General features: G+C 39.2%; 1 protein-coding gene across 1 annotated transcript in view; it reads right to left on the bottom strand.

Moving 5' to 3' along the window:
* Positions 1-24,659, bottom strand: part of SPATA16 (spermatogenesis associated 16) — a 242,192-nt gene that overhangs the window by 37,241 nt on the left and 180,292 nt on the right. Inside the window, exons 6-7 of the mRNA XM_005675304.3 lie at positions 7,343-7,489; positions 6,154-6,266 (exon numbers count right to left, since the gene is read on the bottom strand). Of these exons, the coding sequence (XP_005675361.1) occupies positions 6,154-6,266; positions 7,343-7,489 (260 nt within the window). The remainder of the gene's footprint in view (positions 1-6,153; positions 6,267-7,342; positions 7,490-24,659) is intronic.

Below are 24,659 nucleotides of genomic sequence, written 5' to 3'. Positions count from 1 at the left end.
CTGCTAATCTAATACTGCTGAAAAGCAGAGCCCAAGTATTGGGAATGTATTTCTATTTGACATAATACATAGAAATATTCATTGCAAAGGAAAGGGGGTAGGAAACACATATTATTGTTCATTTTGAATGTGCATGTGTAAACATCTTTTATGCTTCACTTGGAAGAAATTAAAAGTGAAATTAACGAGGTATTTAAAATCTGGTTAGTTAGGTCATTTTTTTTGGCAAGTCAGCCTGCGAAAGAAGCTTCATGCACGGCGAGAGATTTTATTATTTTAACTCTTTAACATTTACCCCAGGAAGCACAGTACATAAGGTTTTAAACTGACAGCAGCCAATAAAGTTAATGAATGGAAAAGCATAGTAGCATTCAGTAGCTTGTGAGATAATTAGGACAAAGATCCAGAGAAGAGAAAATACTGGTAGAGCAGAGCAGCTGGTTGAATGGAATTGATGTTCAGTGGGATTCAAAGCCACCAGATAGGAAACTGGAAGAATCTTTTAGACAATAACTCTTAAAATGCTGGAATCATTCTTATTTGGCCATGCATTGTATACTTAGCAAAGGAATCTATAAAGGGAAGGAAACTAGTGTCAGAGTGTAAGGAGGATTATTTTCTGAGACATAGAAACCTTATACCAGCAATGTCTTTGTCGCCTTCACCAACTCTTTCTGCCACCTGTGGCAAGAGGTGAAAATTCATGTTCTCTGGGAAGTCCTACTGTGGGCATGAAGGAAGATGACACCCTTAATCCTGCCTTTTTAAGGAGATTCAACTGCATCAGTGACCTAAGGAAAATCATTCAAAATCCGCAGGACACTTGCACAGTCTTCGTTTTAGAAGAATACACAATTGCAAAGTACATGGCTTTTATAAAGAAAAAGAAGGATCTCCAAAACAACCCTTCTGTCAAAGCAAATGAAAACCAATAAAAATAATTAAAATTTTTTAAAATTTTGATACTTTACAAAGTGATTCACTGTGGATTGTATACTCTTGGTCTCATAACTGTGTGAGGTGAGCCTGGCATATATCAGCTTATTTGATAAATGAGAAAAAAGCTCAGAGGTTAAGTGACATCCTAGGGGTTACAAAGCTGGTCTCAGACAAAAGTCTTTTTCTACAGGTGTCACGAGGTAGGGTCACAACTAACAAGGACACTGAAGTGTCTAAACATTCAAACAGATGGCATTTGACATCTGATAAGAAAAAACACACCTCAGGGGATCCTAAAAACACTGCTGAGGGATCCCTGGGTCATAGTTAATTGTACCATGTAGGAATAATTTCTGCTCAGCAACTCATTACTTGTTTCCTTAACCTAGGTTACTTTTGCAGCTTGTTTGATTCAATCCTGCTTTGTGAAGCTGTGGTTGGATATATAATAAGAAACCTAGAGGTCAGTATTTGGATATACTTTTGGTCCCTGGGTACCTTTGGACTCATTCACTTCAATTTCATTCAAGCGCTTAGAGACAATTTTCCAACCACTATTATTTTCCATAGACACAAAAGTAAGAAAGTTGATGAAATCTCTTGAAGTAGCAAAGTGTTATCAACTCATTCTGGGGCTTTCCTGGTAGCTCAGTGATTGATAAAGAATAAGCAAGTTAATGCAGGATACTCAGGAGGTTTGATCCCTGGGTCAGAAAGATCCCCTGGAGCAGGAAATTGCAACCCATTCCAGTATTCTTCCCTGGGAAATCCCATGGACAGAGGAGTCAGTTAGCTACAGTTCATGGGGTTGCAAAGAGTAGGACATGACTTAGCAACTAAACAACTGACTTATTCTAAATAAGACTGAGTTATTCATAAGATGCTAAAAATCTTACTCATTATGATTTTTAAATTCTCTTTATAGACACATAAATATCCATGTGTGTACACATTTCAAAGTGGCCAAAATGGCCTTTGTAATGTGAGAGGAAAATGAGTTAAAAGTGTTTAAGAAATGCCTGATGATGCCTAGATTGGCCTAACCTTTATTCACAACACATTGGGAGATCTGAACTGGCAACAGATTTGATGTGGCAGGTTCCTGAAAAGTAGCAAGTTATGGTGGGTATTTCCCCAAAGAACCATGGCACAGACAGATCACCTCCCCAGTATCCCGGACACTGATGCTGCAAGGTTAACCATGTGCAGATGAAGTGAAATGATACTACATGGTGATGGTTCTTATCAGCAAGGCTTCCACAAGAATTCTTGTGGGCTTCCCTGGTGGCTGAGATGCCTACAATGCAGGAGACCTGGATTCAAGCCCTGGGTTGGGAAAAATGCCTGGAGAAAGAAATGGCTACCCACCCATTATTCTTGCCTGAAGAATGCTATGAACAGAGGAGGCTGGCAGGGTACAGTCCATGGGGTTGCAAAGAGTTGGACATGACTGAGTGACTAACACTTTGCTTTCTTTCCACTTCTTGCAAGGGTCTGCTGCTGCTGCTGCTGCTAAGTCGTGTCAGTTGTGTCCGACTCTGTGTGACCCCATAGATGGCAGCCCACTAGGCTCCCCCGTCCCTGGGATTCCCCAGGCAAGAACACTGGAGTAGGTTGCCATTTCCTTCTCCAATGCAGGAAAGTGAAAAGTGAAAGTGAAGTCGCTCAGTTGTGTCTGACTCTTAGCGACCCCATGGACTGCAGCCCACCGGCCTCCTCCATCCATTGGATTTTCCAGGCAAGAGTACTGGAGTGGGGTGCCATTGCCTTCTCGGCACAAAGGTCTAATGATGACAATGATGATATGTGTTTGTGCATCTAGTTAAGATGGGGTGGTGAAGCTGTGTGTGTGTGTGTGTGTCTGAAGGAGGTTGCAGTAGAGGATGAATTGGAGAACAGGACCCCAGATTTGCAATAGAGTTAGTGAGATTACTATAAACTAAATGTTTGTGTCCACTTAAAATTTCTAGGTTGAAGCCCTAGAGGCCAATGTGGAAATGGGGCCTTTGGGAGGTAATTAGGGTTAGATGAAATGAGAGCTTCCCAGGTGGCCAATGGTAAAGAACCTGCCTGCCAATGTGGGAGAAAGATCCCCTGGAGAAGGAAATGGCAACCCACTCCAGTATTCTTGCCTGGAAAATTCCATGGACAGAGGAGCCTGGCAGACTACAGTCAATGAGGTTGCAAAGAGTTGGACACAACTGAGCAACGAAGCATGCACACAAGATCATGAGAGTTGGTAGGGCCCTGATGATGGGATTCATGCTCTTTTAAGAAGAGACCCCACAGAGCTTGCTCTGTGCCATGTTAGGATGCAGAGAAAGTAGCTAACTGCAAGCCAAGAAGCTGGTCTTTGTCAGAACCTGACCTAATCCCAGACTTCTAGCCTCTAGAACTGTGAGAAAATAAGCTTCTGTTGTTCAGGTCATCTGATCTATGGTATTTTGAGTGACAGCCCAAGATGACTAAGACAGAAATAAATTTTTGTTAATAGAAGTATAGGGGAGATGATTGAGTGGAACACAGTTGTGAGGAAGGGGAAGTTACGTGGTAGGAAAATCAGTGAAAGTGTGCTTTAGGATTTATAATGCATAGAATTAATTACAGATCATGCAAATAGATGAGGGGTTTTATAGCTTTTCTAAAATGCTGAATAATGTTACTGAGCAGATAAACTGCTGAACAGATGTTAAGTAGCTGTTGGTGATGACCCCCTTGGTTCCTCTTGTAAGGTAAGAACATCAGATCAATGATGGAATACAAAAGCCACAAATGGTGAAATTTTTAAAATTTCCAGCTTAAAGATCTTTTGAAAAATATTTTAAGAGGGGAAATCTGCAACCTTTATAGCCTGTTAATGAGAAGTTTCCTTTATGTACTTTCAGTAAAGGGGCTTAAATTTTGTAAAATAGCACAGATTAATTCAGGTCTTATTTTGGGCCTTTTTTTTTTTTTAAAGACTGAAAGGTAGAAAGGGCATATTTTCCCTCGGTTGGAAAAAGGAATTCGATCATTTACCTTAAGGGTAAATAAAGATCAAGTGCCAATGTTTAGATTAGCATCCAATTTACTAAAGACCTCTTCAAGAAAATTAGAGATACCAAGGGAACATTTCATGCAAAGATGGGCTCAATAAAGGACAGAATGGTATGGACCTAATAAAAGCAGAAGATATTAAGAAGAGGTGGCAAGAATACACAGAAGAACTGTTCAAAAAAGATCATCATGACCCACATGATTATGCAGGTGTGATCATTCACACTCACCTAGAGCCAAACATCCTGGAATGTGAAGTCAGGTGGGCCTTAGGAAGCATCACTATGAACAAAGCTAGTGGAGGTAATGGAATTCCAGTTGAGCTAATTCAAATCCTGAAAGATGATGCTGAGGAAGTGCTGCACTCAATATGTCAGCAAATTTGGAAAACTCAGTGGTGGCCACAGGACTGGAAAAGGTCAGTTTTCATTCCAATCCCAAAGAAAGGCAATGCCAAAGAATGCTTGAATATTGCACAATTGCACTCATCTCACATGCTAGTAAAGTAATGCTCAAAATTCTCCAAGCCAGGCTTCAGCAATACATGAACCATGAACTTCCAGATGTTCCAGCAGGTTTTACAAAGGAGGAGGAACCAGAGATCAAATTGCCAGCATCCACTGGATCATGGAAAAAGCAAGAGAGTTCCGGAAAAACATCTCTTTCAGCTTTATTGACTATGCCAAAGCCTTTGACTGTGTGGATCACAATCAACTGTGGAAAATTCTTCAAGAGATGGGAATACCAGACCACCTGACCTGCCTCTTGAGAAATCTGTATGGAGGTCAGGAAGCAACAGTTAGAACTGGACATGGAACAACAGACTGGTTCCAAATAGGAAAAGGAGTATGTCAAGGCTATATATTGTTACCCTGCTTATTTAACTTCTATGCAGAGTACATCATGAGAAATGCTGGGCTGGAGGAAGCCCAAGCTGGAATCAAGAATGCTGGGAGAAATATCAATAATCTCAGATATGCAGATGACACCACCCTTATGGCAGAAAGTGAAGAAGAATTAAAGAGCTTCTTGATGAAAGTGAAAGAAGAGAGTGAAAAAGTTGGCTTAAAGCTCAACATTCAAAACCAAGATCCTGGCATCTGGTCTCATCACTTCATGGCAAATAGATAGGGAAACAGTGGAAACAGTGGCTGACTTTATTTTTCTGGGCTCCAAAATCACTGCAGATGGTGATTGCAGCCATGAAATTAAAAGACACTTACTCCTTGGAAGGAAAGTTATGACCAACCTAGACAGCATATTAAAAAGCAGAGACATTACTTTGCCAACAAAGGTCGGTCTAGTCAAGGCTATGGTTTTTCCAGTATGTATGGATGTGAGAGTTGGACTGTGAAGAAAGCTGAGCACCGAAGAATTGAAGTTTTTGAACTGTGGTGTTGGAGAAAACTCTTGAGAGTCCCTTGGACTGCAAGAAGATCCAACTAGTCCATCCTAAAGGAGATCAGTCCTGAGTGTTCATTGGAGGGACTGATGTTGAAGCTGAAACTCCAATAATTAGGCCACCTGATGTGGAGAGCTGACTCATTTGAAAAGACCCTGATGCTGGGAAGGATTGACGGCAGGAGGAGAAGGGGACAACAGAGGATGAGATGGTTGGATGGCATCACTGACTCAATGGACATGGGTTTGGGTGGACTCTGGGAGTTGTGATGGACAGGGAGGCCTGGCGTGCTGTGGTCCATGGGGTCAGAAAGAGTCAGATATGACAGAGAAACTGAACTGACTGACTGACTATAATTATGATGTGGAGAAACTATCTTTCAAAATTCTGAATTCTTGTTTAGGTAACAAAATAGTTATATGCAATTGCCCAATATATGAAATAGCGAAAGCATCATGTTTACTAAAATTCTGTTACTCATTTGAAGCAAGAAACTCAGTGCAACCTTCAATCGGATATCAAGACAAAAAGACCCTTTAAAAAGACACTAGCCTAATAAATGCTGGCAATTGCAAAGTATAACATTATTATTAATGTTTTGAAATATAAAAGGACTAAAATCATTAGCTAAACTTTGGTTGGTTTTGCAAATGAGATTCACTGTGGAAGTTTCTCAAATCTTCCAGTATTTGTAATATTTACATGTAAACTTTGTATAGTTCTAGAATTGCTTGATATTTGTATGCTGAACAAATATAAAAGACTCATATACCTACATTCAGTTGGGTGCCTCTGATAAAGTCCAATATTGGCAAGATTCGCTTCCCCATTGTCTCCATGTGTCTCACTGTGTCTTCTCTGGTCAGCAGACCGAAGGGAGTTTTATGTTCTAAAAATTGTAACAATAAACTTTTATACTATTTTTTGCTAGACATCCATTTCAAAATGCTTTTCTTAGCAAGCTATAAACAGACATCTCAATATTAATAGATATGAAATCTTTAGTACAGGAACGAGTCCCATCTCAAAGACCACAAGTATCACAATGAAAGATCTATGAGAAGAAAGGCAGAGGAGACATTGCCCTTTGGAGACCATCATTTATTCCTTTTGCTGCATTTCCTGATTGAGATCAAAGGCACAGCCTATAACAATTCACCTCTCTCTGCAGAGTATGCTTTTCCTGAGTTGTGAAAAAAAGGTTGTCATAAATGTGTCTGATTCTTGTCTTATTTCTCCCAGGTATTATTCAAGTGTGCAAATCCCATTGACTTTGAATGTAGCTTGAAGTTGAGATAAGCCTCGGAGGATGGAGTGCCAGACAAAACACAAATCCTTAATTATATGAGTAGAGTTGAAGGGATAAATTCAGCCTGGTCATGAATTCAGCCTGCAAGTCTGAGACTTCAATTCTCCATGAATATTTTCTTGATTTTTGAAAGTTTTCAACTAGAATTACTGAGCACCACTTAAATAGAATACTCTTTAGGAGAGTAGAGGTCTTGGTTAATTACATAAGAAAAGAGTGGAACAGATATTAATACAACGGCAGATAATCCACATGATTTAAGGGGGGGTCGTTGTCTATACTTTTGATTTCATACGGTAGTTTTGTTGCATAATTTTCTTCTATGTTTGCTAATTGATGGTGACAAAAGCTTGTATTTGCTTGTATTCTTTACTTGCCCCATGATTAGGCATTGGTGATAGTGTGATTGGGGTGAGATGTTTGGTGTGAGGGAGGTGGGTGCTCTTAGGGAACCAGAATTCCAGGTATTGTTGACTAACCCACGAAGAAGACTGGAAGGAGTTAAGAATGACCCAACAAACTTTTTGGTGCCCAGGCTCTACTATATGCTAGGCTTGAAATGAATAAAGCTTAATGAATAATGCACATTATTCATTAATGAATAATTAATTATGCCTTAAAATGGTACTGAAAGATAACAAGTCCAGGTGAATTACCTGTAAACGTTGGTAACTTCCTACTTGACACTTTTTCCAAAAACTTTCCATCTTCTTTGTTTTTGAACCCGAGTGTCAAAAGATACTGTTGAGGAGGAAAAGATGCCCAGTCAACTGTCTGAGGCAACACGTGGAGTCCTTGAAAGTCTAAAAAAAGACAAAGAAAAAAAGAATTTATCATTTTATTGTTTTCAGGGTATTTTCCCCCCTAGATTCCAAGAATTATACTTGGAAAAAGGGATAAATACAAAAATTAAAGATACAAAGTAAAAGTATGTGCATCAAAAGGTCAAATAGATGATATGTCAAAATCATACTTTATTATTCATATTTTTCTTAAAATATGAGCAAACACAAGGGATAGCAATAAAATACAGCTAGGTTACTTGGTCCTCATTTGCCATATTCAACATAATACAAAACTCAGGACCACAGGCTAGCAGGCTTGATATTTTTCTGTGTGACACTTTGCAAGAGAATTTGTTTTTTCTGTTCACAGTTTAAGAAAATAATATTATATGAAAGGAAAGAGAAAAATTACCAAGAATTAAAATAAATAATTAATTATAAAGCTAATTAATTTAGTTGCTATTAGCAGCAGCAGCAGCAGCATTCCTCCTATAGCTGAAGGAAATTTAAAATGATAAATGTACTGATTTTTGTAATTAGACTTAGTTTTTGTAATTAGACTTAATTTGTGTAATTACTTTTGTAATTAGACTTAGAAATAATTCAAGTGTCAAAAAAATGGTTCTAAAACAAACTCTGTTCTTAATGACCACAAGAACTAATATTTACTTAGTAATTATTTTCTACCTTCCCTTGTTCTAAATATTTTGTGTTCATTCGGCTAATATTGTGTTAGTTTCAGGTGTATAGACAAGTGATTCAGTTATATATATGTATACATATTTTTTCAGATTCTTTTCCATCATAGGTTATTAAAAGATATTGAAAATAGTTCTTTGTGCTGTACAGTAAATCCTTGTTGCCTATCTATTTTATATGTAATAGTTTGTTAATCCCATACTCCAATTTATCCCTCCCTTCCTTCCCTTTCCACTTTGGTAATCATGTTTGTTTTGTGTATACATGTTCAGTCATGTCTCTTTGAGACCCAGTAGGCTGTAGCCCACCAGGCTCCTCTCTCCATGGGATTTCCTAGGCAAGAATACTAGGGCAGGTTACCATTTCCTGCTCTCGGGCATGCTCCCGACCCAGGGATTGAACCCATGTCTCTTGCGTCTCCTGCATTGGCGGCAGATTCCTTACCACATGCCACCTGAGAAGCCCTTGTTTTGTGTCTATTCTCTAAATCCTCAAGATAACTTTACACCATTGGTACTGTTATCCTCATGTTACAAACAGGAGGCTGAGGTACACAGATAGGAAGTGAATTGTCTGGAAACACAGCCTGTAAGTGGACAAAGCAAGATTCATACTGGGCAGTCTGACTGTGGAGACCATGGACCTAACCACCGTACTCTGCTTTTGACTTGCTTGGCTTTGGGTTACTTTTGGGACAGGGACAAATATTAGCCATGGGGTCTTGGAGGCCAGATTTACCTCATTCACTTCCATTCTGAGTAATAATGCTTTATATAATAGACTTCTCAAAAAAGGATAATGAACAGAGTTTAATGAGCCCTCCCTACTTAACACTGCCAGGGAGGGAAAAAGATGAAATTCCAAATATCCTTGAATTATGATTTAGATGAAAATTTTTAATCTAGAATCAGAACTCAAATGGCAACTGTTCGAATATAGTCTTTGCTATCTGTAGTATTTCTTTTAAAAATAATAGACACAGTAAACCATTAGTGTTTTTATCTGCATTTTCTGACTCCTCCACCCACATTTTGAGCCACAAAACACTTTGTTCAAGCTAAAATTTAACTGAGAAGCCCACTATTTAAAGTCAGTAAAGGCAGAGGTTTTCCGTAAGAAGCCTGAATCAGTGACCTCTGACCCTCATTGCTTGGCCCCATTTATTATCCCTCACATGGAAGCTGTCTTGAAACCTCCCCTTCCCCACCACCAGAGGCCCAGTTTTTTAAAGCATAGTTTGGAAAACATTGCCGTAAGCTATGTGGCACATTTTGGTTAAGTAAATAGCATATGGCTGTCAAATAGAGTTAACATGTAGGCTGATAATTAAAAGAAAATATTACAAAATATCTTGTAAACACAAGCCCAGAAGAAAAAGATATTAAACATGATTTAGTCTTTGGTGACTCAGGATCTGATAACCACTCAGTAATATTGAAGACTGACAATTACATGGCCCTTCTTCTGTGTCCTACACAATACCCAGATTATCCTTCTCGCTCAATAACCACATAGAGCAGGACATATTATGCCCACCTTAAAAGTGAACAAACTGGAGCTTCAAGAAGTTACAAACTTACCCAAGGCCATACAACAAATGGAGGGCCAGGAATTGAGAGTCAGGCAGCTGGACATCAGAGCACAGGGCTTAACTCTCAAAATGACCCACTGATAATTATCATCGCTTTGACAATCCACTGGAAGTGAGTTACAGAAGCAGGGCAATACCAATATGTAGATGGCTTTAGCAGACCCAATTCTAGATTGGACACTTCCTTACTCTCTCTAGAAAAGTACAACAAAGGCTCAAGTGTTCATAATTTTTTAGGCGCTTTAAATGCAGATTGCAATATAAGATGCTTCTTTAGTTGGTGTTTGAATTCCAAACTCTCTTTAAAATGATGGCTCATTTTTGTAAATGAGGTAAAATGTGATTTCTGCATTTGCAGAAAATTTCTTTGCCTTTGAAATCTCCTGCAGATATTCACAGACATACCCAACCAAGAGTTTACCTGTTTTACTGAAGTTGCCAATCACCCAATCATGTGAAAAGGCAGCTAAATAAAAATAAAAATGGATACTATTTTGAGCTGTGTGCTCAGCCATGTCCGACTCTTTGCAGCTTCATGGACTGTAGGCTCATGGACTGTAGGCTCATGGACTGTAGCCTGTCAGGCTCCTCTGCCCATGAAATCTTCCAAGCAAGAATACTGGAGTGGGTTGCCATTTCCTCATCATTCTGATTAATGGTCATAACTTGTTTTCCTGGATTGCTATTATTCTTTTGCACTCTCTAAGAGCTGGCATTTCTAAATTGCTGCCATTTCCAGGAATTAGCATACTCTAGAGGTGGAGGGTAAGAGAAGGTGTGTGTTCCCTAGGGATGGTTTGCTCTTTTATCTGATTTTGCTTCCTCATTCAGAAGGCCCCAGGGCTTTCTGGTCAGGCTGGTGATGAAGTCTGGGGCCACCCTTTGGAGAGAGCCTTGGCTTTCTAGGTAACTCCAGAGACCCCCTGATTGAGTATGTTTAGGGTGTGCTGTGCATGGGCCGGTATTTGAGGTGAGTTGCAGGAGGCATCTTGAAATTTGGCATTTTCTGATATGTTTCTATTGCCAGAAACAGCCAATGTTTGCAGGGTCTGTTACATAAAAAGAATAAAGAATGACAGGTTGATCTCTTCTTGTTCTTAAATGTTTGATGGCTAAAGAGTGACAATGGTTAGATCAACTAGAGAAACTAATATTAGCACTATAGCTAATTTATTATGAAATATATTTTTAAAAAGGTATTTTCTAATCCTTTTGGTGCTGTATATTTCATCTTGTTCAATCCATTGTTCAATCCTAGCTGAAGTTTTGAAATGTGAGAGGCCTCTATAAACATACTGCTAAATCAAAAACTATTTTTAAAGTATCATTTTTATTCCATTTGTATGCCAAATAAATTGCAGTTGTGTGAACATTTAGCCTAGCAGGTGGTCTATGACCCAAAATGATGACATACTTCCAGATGTTGAATCTTATGTAACATTAATTTGAGCGCTAACTGTTCTCAGTTTTATGCTCATTAACCTCTACCTACATCCAAAAAGCCCTGAGCCTCTGATGGGTATGAAAATTAACTAGACTATATTGTCCTTTGGTAGGAAAGTTGAATTGATTAAAGATGTCTTCTTTGCTCCTGTCATGTCAGAAGAAAACTTGGGAGAAATAAGTCCCTTAAGGCATTTGTTCACAATTTATCACAATTGCAGATGAAATTTAGATGACTAGGACCAAAACTATTATTAAAAAATCAGTTTGCAGGTATGACACAGTTCTAAATTTTTACCATTAAGGAAGCAAATGTTTTTTTAAAAAATACTGAAGATAGATGATACAAACTTAGTTTCTTGTAGAAACATGATCTTTCAATTCTTTGGCCTCCAAGTGAAAGATGTCCAACTCTCAGCAAAAGAGGGTAACGTTTGCCCTTTATCAAGAACCTTTTATTGTACCTCAGGAGGCTGGAGCTGACTGGCAGGTACTCAAGTCATTCTTATTCTTGACCTTCTGTATGCTCCCTCCTTTCTCCTTGAAGTCACCTTCCTGAAGCTCAGTGACAGTTTCTGTCTCTCTGTCCCTCTCTTTGCCTTTCTGTCTGTCTGTGTCTCCCTTTCTCGCCTACCCACACGCCTACTGCTTCCTCTTCCTCCCTCTCTCTTCTGTGTGGTCTCTGGCTTATTGTTATTTTCTTCATATGAACACTCTTGTAGAAATTTCTCTATTCTTGTGGCATTAGCTACTACTTCTAATCAAAAGACTGGGGGATCCAAAGCCATAGTCTCATCTGCAAAATTTCATGCATCACATTTCCCAGTGCCTACTGGGACATCGCCATTTGCTCACCATTACAAACGTTACCTCACAAACAGCAAGTCTATGCCTTAAAAGTGATTTTTGAAATCTCCACAACATGCCTCTCACCTTCTTTTCACCAGTATATTGTAGGAATGGCCATTGTTCACCCAATTGTTTTGGCTTAAAATTTTGAAACCATTGTTGACTTTTCTTTCCTCTTGTTCTCTGACGTTTAGGGAATCTCAAAAGCTCATTAAATCTGCCCACTGTAATACAGCTCATATTAACCCCTTTCTTCGCATTATCAGTGCTAGCACACTGGTTAAATTTCTGATCACATAGCACCCGGATTATAGAAAACGTTTCCCAACAAGCCTTGCTACCACCAGTAACATTTCACACCGATATAGCTCCACAACGCCAACCAGTGAATACTCCTGAACTATCACCAGTATCACCTTTGTTGCTGTCACATCTTTCCTCAGGAATTTCAGTGCTTCTTTCCCGGTATTCAAGGCTCTCAATTGTGGGCATGTGTTTCGCAATCTATACTTCATTCCTATGTTTTCTCCAATATAAATCTTTCTCATCAACTCTGCTGATTTTACTAATTTGTAGCAGCCTGTGGTCATCCTGCCTTTGAATTTTTCTTTGTGCTTTAACACCTGAAACAACTTCCTATTCTCTCAATATTTCTTTTATTCAATCGATCACTATTCTTCCAGACTGTGCCTAATTTAAGTCCCACCTAGTCCATAAAGGGGCTTCCCTGGTGGCTCAGTGGTAAAGAACCTGCCTGCCAATGCAGGAGACGTGGGTTTGATCCCTGGGTTGGGAAGATCCTCTGGAGAGGGAATTAGCAACCCACTCTAATATTCTCACCTGGGAAATTCTGTGGACAGAGAAGTCTGGTGGACTATAGTCCATGGGGCCGCAAAAGAGTCAGACACAACTTAGCAACTAAAACAACAGTCCATAAAGGGCTTTCTAAGTACTTCAGAGTGAGTGAGTGAAGTCGCTCAGTCATGTCCGACTCTTTGCAACCCCATGGACTGTAGCCTACAAGGTTCCTTTGTCCATGGGATTCTCCAGGCAAGAGTACTGGAGTGGGTTGCCATTTCCTTCTCCAGGGGATCTTCCTGACCCAGGGATCAAACCCAAGTCTCCTCCACTGCAGGCAGACGCTTTACCCTCTGAGCCACAAGTACTTCAGAACCTCTTCCCAAACTCTTAAAGAACACCTAGACCATTCATTCCAGAGTACATCTCCTCATGTTTAATGGGGCTATGTCTCATCACTTCAATAAGTTTTAATCCTTTTGAAGATAACATCTTCAAGTTATCTTCATGCCCCAAGCACCTAGTAGGTGCTCAGTCAATACTTGAATCTAAAAAAAAAAACAAACAAAAAAACCTTTTCTCAGTCCAGTATTTTTAATGGTCCTAGTAAGAATAGAACTTTAAAAAATTCAAAGCTAATTAAATGTTCAGAGCTTCTGAGATAGGATTTATTTCTCTGTTACAATGGTGTGATCACTCACCTAGAGCCAGACATCCTGGAATGCAAAGTCAAATGGGCTTTAGGAAGCATCCCTACGAACAAAGCTAGTGGAGGTTATGGAATTCCAGATGAGCTATTCCAAATCCTAAAGATGATGCTGTTAAAGTGTTGTACTCAATATGCCAGCAAATTTGGAAAACTCAGTGGTGGCCACAGGACTGGAAAAGGTCAGTTTTCATTCCAGTCCCAAAGAAAGGCAATGCCAAAGAATGTTCAAACTGCTACACAGTTGCACTCATCTCATACATCAACAAAGTAATGCTCAAAATTCTCCAAGCTAAGCTTCAACAATATGTGAACTGAGAAATTCCAGATATTCAAGCTGGATTTAGAAAAGGCAGAGGAACCAGAGATCAAATTGCCAACATCCGTTGGATCATAGAAAAAACAATAGAGTTCCAGAAAAACATCTATTTCTGCTTCATTGACTATGCCAAAGCCTTTGACTGTGTGGATCACAACAAACTATGGAAAATTCTTTGAGTTAGGAATACCAGACCACCTGTCCTGCCTCCTGAGAAATCTGTAGGCAGGTCAAGAAGCAACAGTTAGAACCGGACATGGAACAACAGACTGGTTCCAGATCAGGAAAGAAGTACATCAAGGCTGTATATTGTCACCCTGCTTACTTAACTTCTATGCAGAGTACATCATGCAAAATGCCCGGCTGGATGAAACACAAGCTGGAATCAAGATTGCCGGGAGAAACATCAATAACCTCAGATATGCAGATGACACCACCCTTATGGCAGACAGTGAAGAGGAACTAAAAAGCCTCTTGATGAAAGTGAAAGAGGAGAGTTAAAAAGCTGGCTTAAAACTCAGTATTCAAAAAACAAAGATCATGGCATCTAGTCTCATCACTTCATGGCAAATAGATGGGGAAACAATGGAAATAGTGACAAACATTTTTCTTGGGCTCCAAAATCACTTCGGACTGTGACTGCAGCCATGAAATTAAAAGATGCTTACTCCTTGGAAGAAAAGCTGGATGACAAACCTAGACAGCATAAAAAGCAGAGACATTACTTTGCCAACAAAGATCCATCTAGTCAAAGCTGTGGTTTTTCCAGTAGTCATGTATGGATGTGAGAGTTGGACCATAAAGAAAGCTGAGCACTGAAGAATTGATGCTTTTGAATTGTAGAGTTGGAGAAGACTCCTGAGAGTCCCTTGGACTGCAAGAAGATCAAACCAGCCCATCCTAAGGGAAATCAGTCCTGAATATTCATTGGAAGGACTGATGCTGAAGCTGAAGCTCCAATATTTTGGCCACCTGATGCAAAGAAGTGACCCATTAGAAAAGACCCTGATGGTGGGAAAGATTGAAGGCAGGAGAAGAAGGGGATGCGAGAGGATGAAATGGTATTATGGTATCATTGACTCAATGGACATGAGTTTGGGTAAACTCTGGGAGTTGGTGATGGACAGGGAGGCCTGGCGTGCTGCAGTCCATGGGGTCACAAAGAGTTGGACCTGACTCAGTGACTGAACCAAACTTAACTGAAATTTAGAAAAGAATATCACACAATCTTTGTTTTTCATTTTCCCTAAGCAGTAAGTGGTTTCTGGTCAGTTTACAAAGGGTGAGTGAGGTAAAATAATCTGTATTAGATAACTCAGGGTAGTTGGTGCTCGAATGAACAGACCAGCTCTGCTGAGACGAAATAATTAGTTTCGTATTCAGGTTGTGCTCTTGATGCAGCTTGTTCTCTGGGAAACATGGACTCTTAGTCACTAAGAAGATTGGATGAACGGAGAATCTGGCTTAGTGAAACTGTCAGAAGCACCAGAAAAGCACCTGCAAAAATATGAACTATTGAGTATAGATCAGCTGACTCATCTCTATGTATGAGGGACTGCATATTTTCATGAGGCTACATATCTGTAAAATAAAATTTGAGCTCTCTGGACATAAAGTAGAAAGCACAGATACACCATCATCAATATTTTCTGTTGGACACCTCAACATAGCCACAGTCAACAGACTGTGGATGAATATTTCTAAGCAATTTGAAAAAAAGAAAAGTCATAGAGATTTTAAAACTTTTTAAGAAATATGCAAATTTGCCAAGGTTCTCTTATCACCTTTCTCTGAGTTTCATTTCCTTCTCTATTTTCCAGTATCTATGTCATTTCTCTGCCCTTTGTCCATAACAAAATGTTCTGACATTTTGGGTTAGAGCAAAATCTCATTTCTAAAGGTCCCAGTTGTTCACTGTGAGATGGGACCATGTCAGTTTTATATGACTTCCTTTTAGTGCTCAGTTTCAGAGTTTAGTTTCTCCAGTCCCTTCATAATGCCAGCACTTTGTCACTCCTTCTTTCCCAATCATTTTCTGAGCTTTATCTTGTACTTCTTTTAATACCGATACCTCTGTCTTGGAAGTTATCCACAAATTCACATCAGCAAGAAAATAGCAAAAGGCAGCAGCTTTTGCAGCTAACTTATCATTATTGCCCCCCATAAATAATAAAAGTTTCCACTTTTAAAAGCATAGTGTATTTTGATTTTTGCATTTGATGTGTGAGAAAGCTATATGTATAATGAATCTTTGTATAAAAAATTGTATTTTCCTGTTGACCTTCGTTATAATGTCAGAGCTGTAGATGCAAGTGAAAAAAATTGGTTTTCATTCCTAATTTTCCCTTTAGGCTGCTGGGTTACTTCTCCAAAACCAATCTTTGTATATGTTTCCTCTCATAACCCATTTATACAGTGTGAAAAAATTAATAACTACATAAGATTTTTATATGTAGTTTATTTTTATTTCCAGAGAAGGCAATGGCACCCCATTTCACTTGAAATTCTTATTGTTTCTGAAGTTTTATGTTTAATCAGCTGTATTGTATTTATTCTGGGGAAGTTCCTTAATTGCATCCCTAACAAAGTAGATTTGAGATAAACAGGAAAGATACTATTTTCTTCAATATTTATTAGATTTACAGTTAGTGAAATAACATATTGTCGCTATAATGCCCTGAATTTGGGGGACCTGGAGTAGGATTATTTTTCCCCCTCTTTGAGAATTTTAACTCTAGCCATGGGATAAGGTTTGAATTTATACTAGACCTAGATGCCCAGGAAATCTCAGCTCCAGAAACAAAGGCTCTCTCATTGGTAGGACTCTGTAGTGTTTGGAAAATCAAAAGAAATCCCTGGGAGGAAACAAAGCCAATCCAAACTCTATTGGATTCTCACAGGTAAAGCCACACCGAATAGTGGCTTGCACCCGAGAGTAAATAACATGCACGTTACTATCTACAGTGAGTGAGAGATGGTGTGGTATCATAGAAAAATAGTTGGTCTTTGTCCCAGTTTCTGGCATAGAGCTTATATGATGCTTGGAATTTCCTGAGTGGTAACGGATAATAGGAGTGTCTTTTGTTCCAATGAGGTGACTCTTGGCAGTCCCCCAGAGAGCTTGTGCCAAGATAGGGGCTAGTCTCAAGAAAGACCAAGCCTTGATTGGAAACATGGAACTTTCAGCCTCATTCTTCATGCCCTGGGGAGACAGGCTGGAGATTGAGTTAATCACCAGTGGCCAATGATTAAACCAATCATGATGAAATATCCATAAACCCCCCAGATGATGGGGTTTGGAGAGCTTCTGTGTTAGTGAAGTTTAGTGAGGTACTGGGAGAGTGGTGCACCCAGAGAGAGCTTGGGAGCTCCCTGAACACACACACACACACACCTCTATATACCTTACTTTGCCCTATGTTTTTCCATAAGATGTTACCAAAAAAACCCAAATGAACTTTTTGGCAAACCCAATATCTCTTCAGTTTGGCTGTTCTTGAGTTGTCTCCTCTATGATAAACTAGTAATAGTCAATAAAGCACTTCCTGAGTACTATGAGTCATCCTGGAAAATTATAAAACCTAAATTGGGGGTGGTGGGAACCCCCAATTTATAACTTCTTGATTAGAAGTATAGGAGACCTGGGGCTTGTGACTGCCATCTGAAGTGGGGGCGGGCAGTCTTGTAGGATAGATCCCTTTATCTATGAGGTCTGTATTAACTCTGGATAGTTAGTACCAAAGTTGAATTATTAAAAGCCCAGTTGGTGGCTGAGAGTTAGAGTAGTGGTACAGAAAACACCCACATATTTGGTGTCGAAAGTGTGTGAGGAAAAGGCAATCCTATATTTGGGGTCAGCAGTGAGATTTGCTAAAATGGTTTTGGCTCGTGGAAACATGTGGTTTGGGAAGAATAAGGATAAAAGAGTGGAAGGTGAGAAATCTTTGATGGGTGGCCACTCGTGGTGTGAAACTGCAGTTGTGCTGTGATTAATTACTAAAGATAAGAGTTACCCATTGTAGAGATGAATCCAATGCCTGGGAAGCTGATTTGCTGAATGCATTAAGAAATACAAACTAACAAGAGAAAAGCAAAATATACAATCTTGATTATCATTACCTGTTACAGCTAAAATGAAATTAAAAAAGAGTTTGAATTGGATTACTATTTACAGTTCATGGGGTTCCAAAGAATGGGACATGACTGAGTGACTGACACTCATTCAGATTCAAAATGGATGGCACAGAGAGACAAAGAAATAGAAAATATAAGGGACGGCTTCAGTGATAACAGAAAATTGGATGAACAGAGGTAACAAATGTCCAGCTAAAATTCTTCAATGAAAGAATAGCAAGGAGTAAAGATTAGTATTTTTTTTAAATGTTGACAATTTTTCAGAATATATGAATACATGATTCTTTAGATTATGGAGCACGGTGACTTCCAGGTGAGGACAGTGTTTATGTTGGTAGGAGGTAGGGAATGGTTGGGGATTTTTCAGAGGCCAGTAGAGGTTACCTGGAGAGCTAGCAATGTTTTTTTTTTTTACATTATTTATTCTGTAATAATTAGTTTAGCTGAGCATTTGTTTTGTGTGAATTTAAATGTCTGTGATATTCATAATGAAAATAATTTAAAGAATAAATGAGAAAAGATGACTAACTTGGCTGAAGGGACTTTCATAGTGGTCCACTGGTTAAAAAACTGTGCTTCCAATGCGGAGGGCCAGGGTTCAGTCCCTTGTCCGGTAACTAAGATCCCACATACCAATATGGCATGGCCAAAAAGTAAAAAAAAAAAAAAAAAAAGAATAACAAATAACTTGGATGGGGCTCTATTTTAGGTGTGAAAAGCAGTGATTATCTCCGGACCACAAGATCATCAAGAAAAGCTCCTGCTTAAAAGGTGTAAGGTAACTGAGCCAAGTATTAAAGCATAAGTAAATAAGACCTGAATGCCAAATATGTAAAACTGAAGAAAAAAAAAAAGGATAATACTGCAAAATAGAAATTTCCAATTCTGCACACAACCGATTTGTAGAGTTTAAAATTAAGAACACAGAGACATTGTTTTACATAATTGAGAGTTCAGTCTTTAGGGATTTTGATGCTCAGCTGCATGATTCATTAGACAGCAGTGCCTAGTGATTAACTATATTACAGAGTGGCTAGATTAGACAACATAAGTAAGTGTTTCAGGAAAAGTAAAATCTTAGCATGAATATTTACCTCACTGCTCCTTTACCTGCTGAAATGAGCTCAGTTAATTTTGAAATTATTATGGAGCTTTTTTTTTTAAATGTAGACTGAGGTAACAGGTGATGGATAAGAGCCTGAGAAACTGTTAAGGCTGCCAAGATAGACAGCAGAAAGGGATTACTCTGCTCATGAAGGAATGAACTTGGGGAGTGTATTTGGGGAGCTTAGAGTGGGAAAAGGGCCTTGGCGGGAGGCCGCCCTGTAAGCTGTGCATGTGTGCATTACAAGGTTTCTCTGGGCATGATGGATAAGATACCTGGCATCTGCTTTCTGCCATGTATCTCATTCCAACCACACCACCTTGCCCCAACACACTGGTTTTTCTTAGGAGGCTAGAGTAAAAACTTACATTACTTCCATTTATTTATGAATTACTGACTGGTATTTCTTTAAATGAAACATTGTTTGTCTTCAGTCGGGTCCCATAAGAAAACACATTGAGCAGGATGCGTTACACTTTCAGAGAGGTCCGGGAGAAATGCAATCATAGAAGGCAAGAGACAGTAGATGATGGAGACCAGAGGCGAGCAATGTTGTAACCTGCTACTGCAAAGGGTAAGTGGGCTGCTCACTGAGAAGTGTTTACTTTCACTAGATAGGATAGTGCCAGAACACCACTCTTCTCATTGGGAAGACCAACAGTTTAATATTTTAAAAACAGAGACTTTAGCCCCATATTTGAGGAATTTCTTTACTTTGGGAATAATTCCCTATTTCTACAAAGAATTCTTGTGGTACAAACATGAGATTATCTGTCTTTATAACCAACCTGGCTGTAACACTTTCATAATGATATTGGAGATGTAGGCTTTTTAATTCTATAAAAAAATTTTGATTAAGTGAGTTAGAGGAGGAAAATAGTTTAATCTTGGAAGTTCTTGATCATGATAAAATTATAATATTTTGAAGAAGAAAGAATAAAATAAGGAATTTTAACTTTCCATTTTAGAGAGCATAAGACTGCATTATCCTTACTCATAAATGATGACTGAACAAGAACAAGGTTATAAATTTCAGTGAAAAGCAATTTTTAAAGGTCTATTTTAAAACAATATATTATTCCTCTGAACATACATATTTACTCTTGGGAATTAAATTACATTGGAAAGACAAAATATGACTCTATCCACCTAAGTGTTAAAGTAATTGATATCTGATCCAGAAAACTTTTCTATTAAACATTACTAAGCACAGATCCATTACTGAATATTTATTTATTTAGCAAATAAATCTTGATGTTTTCATCAAGTGGAGACAGGATATGCTTATTGTATTACTTTATTATTATTAAAATACAACCATGCAAGAATAAGAACTATAGAGAATTGCATTATTTCATTGGAATATATGAATAAAAATCTCAAGCAAAATCTTTATAAATGAAAACACAATAATTCTAGGGTTACTGAATTATTATTTGTTTTATATATGCTGACTACTCTGCATGAATCAAACTAGATTTTTCCTTAAATAAGAAAAATGGATAGCTACACTGCTAAAATTCAGTAATTTCTTTCCTCCATGAGATGTAGTACAATATAGCTCTATTATAATATAGCTTTAAGATTTTGGTGGGTCTTACCACATTCCCCACATAGCAAAGAATGCACAGTGAATTCCTGAGGATATATAAGCCTGTTTGTCCAACGAGGCAGATTTGAATTTGGACCCTCCCTTATCAGTCTCGTAGAGGTTATAAGGGCAGTATAAACATGGTCTTAGTGCCTGCCACTGAGGGAGGCTTCCCTGGGGGTTCAGTCAGTAAAGAATCCTCCTGCAATGTGGGAGACCTGCGTTCAATCTTTGGGTTGGGAAGATCCCCTGCAGAAGGACATGGCATCCCACTCGAGTATTCTTGCCTGGAGAATTCCAAGGACAGGGGAGCCTGGTGGGCCACAAGCCATGGGATTGCAAAGAGTCGACATAACTGAGCCACTAAGCACAGCACTGAGGGTGAAGTGAGTTTTTCTCATAATAAATCACTAATTTAGTTGGTCTATTTAATAAAAAATTAAAACTATTTAGACCTCTATGAATTTCAAAATGAGTTTTTTAGTTTTTTCCCTTTGCAATTTATTTTTCATGTGAAAATCCCTGATAAGGGTGGCTGTGAATTAGGGGTTAGCTAGAAAGAACACACTGCCTGGGGGATCTCTATCACGAATACTCTTCTTGCTTATCACCATCACCTCTGCCAGCTATTACTGGGCTCACAGCATTGTCACATGACCAAAGAGTAATGAACTCAATACTGTGTATGCTTGCTGAAGGTGACCTGGAGTTGGGCAGAGTTTCTGAGTTGGAGGTTTGTCTGCCAGCCTCTGCTGGGAGAGCTAAATGTACTAGTCTCCAAGTTTTAATGATAATACCTACTTATCCTGTAGAACTTCGATAGGTAGACTTTTCATCCAAGATCTTCAAGGTACAGATTTCATGACCTTCATCTGTTGACTGTTGATTTAGATGACTTCTAAAACTCCTACCTGTGACCTCAGTTTTTCCTGCTGCAATGCAAACGGCGTAGTTGTGTTCTGTCTCCTGTGGGGCATCTGTGTCTCTCCTGAAATGTTCCCTTTCTTTGAGTGGGTACAAACACATATGTATGAGAACATCCACCTGTAGTTGTTCAAGGAAGGGAGAGTGAGTGGGAGGTAGAAGGGAATGTACACAAACTGAGTGTTTCTGAGGGTGAGTTTGACTGCACAGGGGGGGATGTTTATCCTTTCTCCATTGAGTGCACATGAATTTATTGTGTGCACTGTAGATGGGGTAGGAAAGCATCTACTAGTTATGATGTAAGGTAGTCTGTTAGAGTTAATCACCTGATTTAACAGAGAACCTCCAAATCTCAATGATCTGAGACAAGAGAATTGTTTTTTTAATTTGTATAGGTATTCAGTGGGTTGCCTTCCACATGGTCATTCAGGGACCCAAGCTTCGTTTGCCTTGTAGCTTCTTTAGTTGTGCAGTTCTACCCACTCAGTCAGTAGCAAGGGAAAGGGAATTCTATAATGCAGAAGTTTATGGGTCAGGCCTGCGAGTGGCATATATTATTTCTATCCGCATTCAAACACTGTCTGTTACTGAGTCACCAACCTCACTGAAGTGTAAAGAAAGCTGGAAATGTCTTCTGGTTATGCATGAAGGGGGAAAAGAAAACAGTTTGGTAAACAACTAGCTAGTCTTTGCCACTTTTGGTGGCAAGGACTTCTATTCCCACACTGCTCTTTCATCTGTTGTCTCCTCCACCGTTCTTTTAATTAGAATCAGCCTTCCATTCCACAATTTGTGCTTAGGTTTTAATTGAAATATTCTTTAGAAGAGAGGAAAAATACAGTCCAACTTTCACCCTGAAGTATAAATGACTAAAGTCAGGTATACTGTAGCACTACCTAGTATATTGTCTGGAATATATGTATTTGATAAATATTTGATGAATAAATAAGTAGCTGAATATACAACTCATTACCATTGGATCTTCTTCTTGTCCTGAGGATCTTGGGATTCTGGAGCATGGAAAAAAGGATAACAGAAATGGCAGAATAACACAGCAAGTTGGAGAGAGGACTAAAGTGACTTCCAGTCTCTGGGGGAGAAGAGGAAATCTCTAGAGTGAGGATCTAGAATTAGCATTTTGGCAGGGAGAGGGGATCTTAGAAAGCAGCTCTTGTCTGGGCCAATTTGTGTGATAGGGTGGCTGGTGTACATATAAAAAGAATCTGCACCAGGAAGCAGTATGGGGACTCATATAGGTGCCCTTGGGTTCTGCTCAGACTAACAGAACTGTCTCAGGTTGCACTAGCCATGTAATCAGCAGCTGTGCCAGCCTGCCCCAGACTTTGGAAGAGGACCCTTTCCTCACATGCCTTCAGGCTTCTGGGCTTCCCTGATGGCTCAGCAGGTAAAGAATCCACCTGCAATACAGGAGACGTAGATTAGATCCCTGGGTTGGGAAGATCCTCTGAAGGAGGGCATGGCAACCCGTTCCAGTATTTTAGCCTGAAGAATCTCGTGGACAGAGGAGCCTGGTGGGCTGCAGTGCGGGGGATCACATGAGTTAGACACGGCTGAGGTGACTGAGCACACATGCGCAAGCAAGAGTGTTGCAACCAGAGGAGAAGGAGAAGAAAGTCCCATGGGAAGGGGGAAAAAATGGTGAACTGGATCAGATAATTACTGAGGAGAATCTAAATTTTAGAAATGATTGGATGGGATTGTGTCCCATGGGGTCGGAGAGAATACATTTTTGGCTCTGGGCAGATCAAAGGCAAACATGTGTAGGTTAAAATAAAATTCTTATGTTTGTACATATTTGCTGTGTAACTGTCCAGTTACACTGTATGACTATTTGTTGAAATAAGTAACTGAATACATTTTTGGCAACATAGAAGCTTCTTAAATTCTATCAAAGCAGATAAAAGCAGAATCTCCGGGCTTCCCAGGTGGATCAGTGGTAAAGAAATCCGCATGCCAATGCAGGAAACACGAGGTGAGGGTTTGATCCCTGGGTTGGCAAGATCTTCGGAGGAGGAGGAAATGACAGTCCACTTGACTATTCTTGCCTGGAAAATTCCATGGACAGAGGAGGCTGGTGGGCTACAGTCCATAGGGTTGCAAAGAGTCAGTCGCGACGGAGCATGCTTGCCACAACAAAACACTGTTCTTCTAGGCCCCATCTTTCTTTGTATGACTCACTGTCTAGCTACTGCCTTTGGCTACTGATACCTGCCCAAATCATCACTCTGCACCTCTTGTGAGAAATATACAGAAGCTAAAGACCACATTTGACCTCCTCTCTTCCTCACCTTGGAATTACTTGAGGGGAAAAGAAGAGATGCCACTAAGACTTGCAATACGGTTAGTAATAGTGGTTTCACTATCATTCCAGCAATAGCTTTGGAGAGACCCTTTAATCAGTGCAACAGAGGCAAATAATGCATGTCATCATCGTAATAGTCTGTTAACCCAAAGTACCCATCATACAGAGAAAGAACCCAACCAGTCCTTGTGAAATTAAAAATTCAAGATTGCCTTCTCTACCTCCCCTTCTCCTTCAGAGACTGCTTCTTTTCTCTCTCTGTTCTCACACAGCACTGTCACAATCCAGCAATTAGTAATTATAAAATAATGGAAACAATCATCAGTAACTTATAATTATCTTCTCTTTCATAATATAAGATTCTTTAGCATGAATCGCCTTGCCAACAAATCATAATTCATCTTGATAACAAGTTTGATGGAGTCACATGAGACATGAATCTGGCTCACTAATGTTTTTATTGTTTTTAAATCCTCAGTGGCAACACTGCTTCCTAAGTATTAATTAATCTTCATAACTTCTCTGTGAAGTAGGTTAAATATAACTAAATTTATTCTACCAGTAGAGAAATTGGCAAATTGGTGATCTCCTCAATGAATCCCTCTTCATTACCAATGGATCTGAGAGCAGATGTGGAAATAACTGAATCTTATTAATTTTCCATGATTCTAGATTGACATAATTGATTTTACTCTTTTCCTCCCCA

This window comes from Capra hircus, chromosome 1, assembly GCF_001704415.2.
Source record: "Capra hircus breed San Clemente chromosome 1, ASM170441v1, whole genome shotgun sequence".
NCBI lineage: Eukaryota > Metazoa > Chordata > Mammalia > Artiodactyla > Bovidae > Capra > Capra hircus.
Note: the sequence above shows the minus strand (reverse complement) of the source record. Positions and strands in the feature narration are given on the sequence as shown.